This window comes from Charadrius vociferus, unplaced genomic scaffold (genome assembly GCF_000708025.1).
Source record: "Charadrius vociferus isolate BGI_N301 unplaced genomic scaffold, ASM70802v2 scaffold2727, whole genome shotgun sequence".
Taxonomy (NCBI): domain Eukaryota; kingdom Metazoa; phylum Chordata; class Aves; order Charadriiformes; family Charadriidae; genus Charadrius; species Charadrius vociferus.
This window is the reverse complement of record NW_009649083.1, coordinates 1-1,330: the sequence shown is the minus strand read 5'-3', so window position 1 is coordinate 1,330 and position 1,330 is coordinate 1. Positions and strand designations below refer to the sequence as shown.

Here is a 1,330-nt window from a genome sequence, read left to right as displayed (position 1 = left end):
GCACCAGCCCCGGCTCAGAGGGCCGTGCCGGCCAGCAGCTCCAGCGGTTTCAGGGCTGGGAGTGAGAAGCGGCCGCTGCCGGGCCGGGGGCTGTGCCGGAGGTGGGCTCGGAGCACTTCGCCCACCGTGCGGCGAAAGGTCTGACTGACAAAGCAGTAGAGGAAGAAGTTGAGGGTGGTGTTGAGCATGGCCACCATGTTGGCGATGTCCAAGGCCAAGTGCACACGCCAGTCCCTCTTGACAGAGGCCACGTAGAGGTGCCAGATCATGACGATGGTCCGGGGAGCCCAGAGCACGATGAAGACAGTGGTGACGGCCAGGAGGAGGGCTGTGGTCTTGCTCAGGCGGGGTCGGCCGTCCCCTGAGCGCCTCCGCCGCTTCAGCTTGCAGATGATGATGGAGTTGGTGGCCAGGAAGATGCTGCAGGGCAAGAAGTAGATGGTGACGCAGTGCACCCACTTGAGCACCGTGTCCAGGGCGGTGGGGGGGTCGGCGTCACGCCACACGTCCAGCCACCAGTAGAAGGGGATGCCCGTGGCCAGAGCCATGGCAAAGACGGCCGCGATGATCTTGCGGGTGCGCTGTGGGTAGGAGACGGTGCGGTACCGCAGCGGGTGGCACAGGGCCACGTAGCGGTCCACAGTCAGCAGGACAGTGACCCAGATGGAGGCATGGTTGGCCGTGAACTCCAGTACGTTCACGGTGTGGATGAAGGCGCTGGGCACCGCCCGGGCCAGGATGGCTGTCTGCAGGATGAAGCCCACAAAGATGATGAAGACCTGGGTAAGGATGTCGGAGGTGGTCAGGGCCAGCAGGTACCAGTACGATGACTTCTTGGTCTTTGTGGCCAGGCGGGACAGGGCCACAGCAGTCAGGACGTTCACTGGAGGGAGGGGAGGGGAGGGATGCGCAGTGGTGAGACCCTGGGGCTCACAGCCCCCCCCCTCCCGCAGCACCCAGGACCTTGGGGGTGCCCAGGCTCCCCCATGGCCACAGGGCGAGCGGCCCCAGGCCCCGGCTGGGGTGGGCAGCTATAAATATCACGGTGCGGTGGGGATTTGCTGAGCTGATTAATCTCTTCCGTGTGTCAGCCCAAGCAACGCAAATACCATCTGTCCCTGCTGCTGCGGCCCCTGCCACGTGGGGCCGGGCTTTATGCGCACCGCAGCTGGGGCTGATCCCGAGGCCATGGGGAGCAGGATGGTTTCCCCCCACCCTGAAGACTCTTGTCCCTGTCCCCAACAGCCCCAGGGCTGGGACAGAAGCTGAGGCTCTGCTGGCAGCTGAGGGCACAGGCTGGGCTGAGGGTGCAGAGCTCAGGAGAGGCAGG

At 65.0% G+C, this 1,330-nt stretch overlaps 1 protein-coding gene across 1 annotated transcript; it reads right to left on the bottom strand.

Annotated features, from left to right (window-relative positions):
• Positions 1 to 14: 14 nt before the first annotated feature.
• Positions 15 to 883, bottom strand: GPR142 (G protein-coupled receptor 142; the record flags this gene model as incomplete). The annotated part of the gene is made up of 1 exon (XM_009888194.1): positions 15 to 883. A coding segment is annotated over one exon (869 nt), but the record flags the coding sequence as incomplete, so codon positions are not given.
• Between the last annotated feature and the right edge of the window lie 447 nt (positions 884 to 1,330).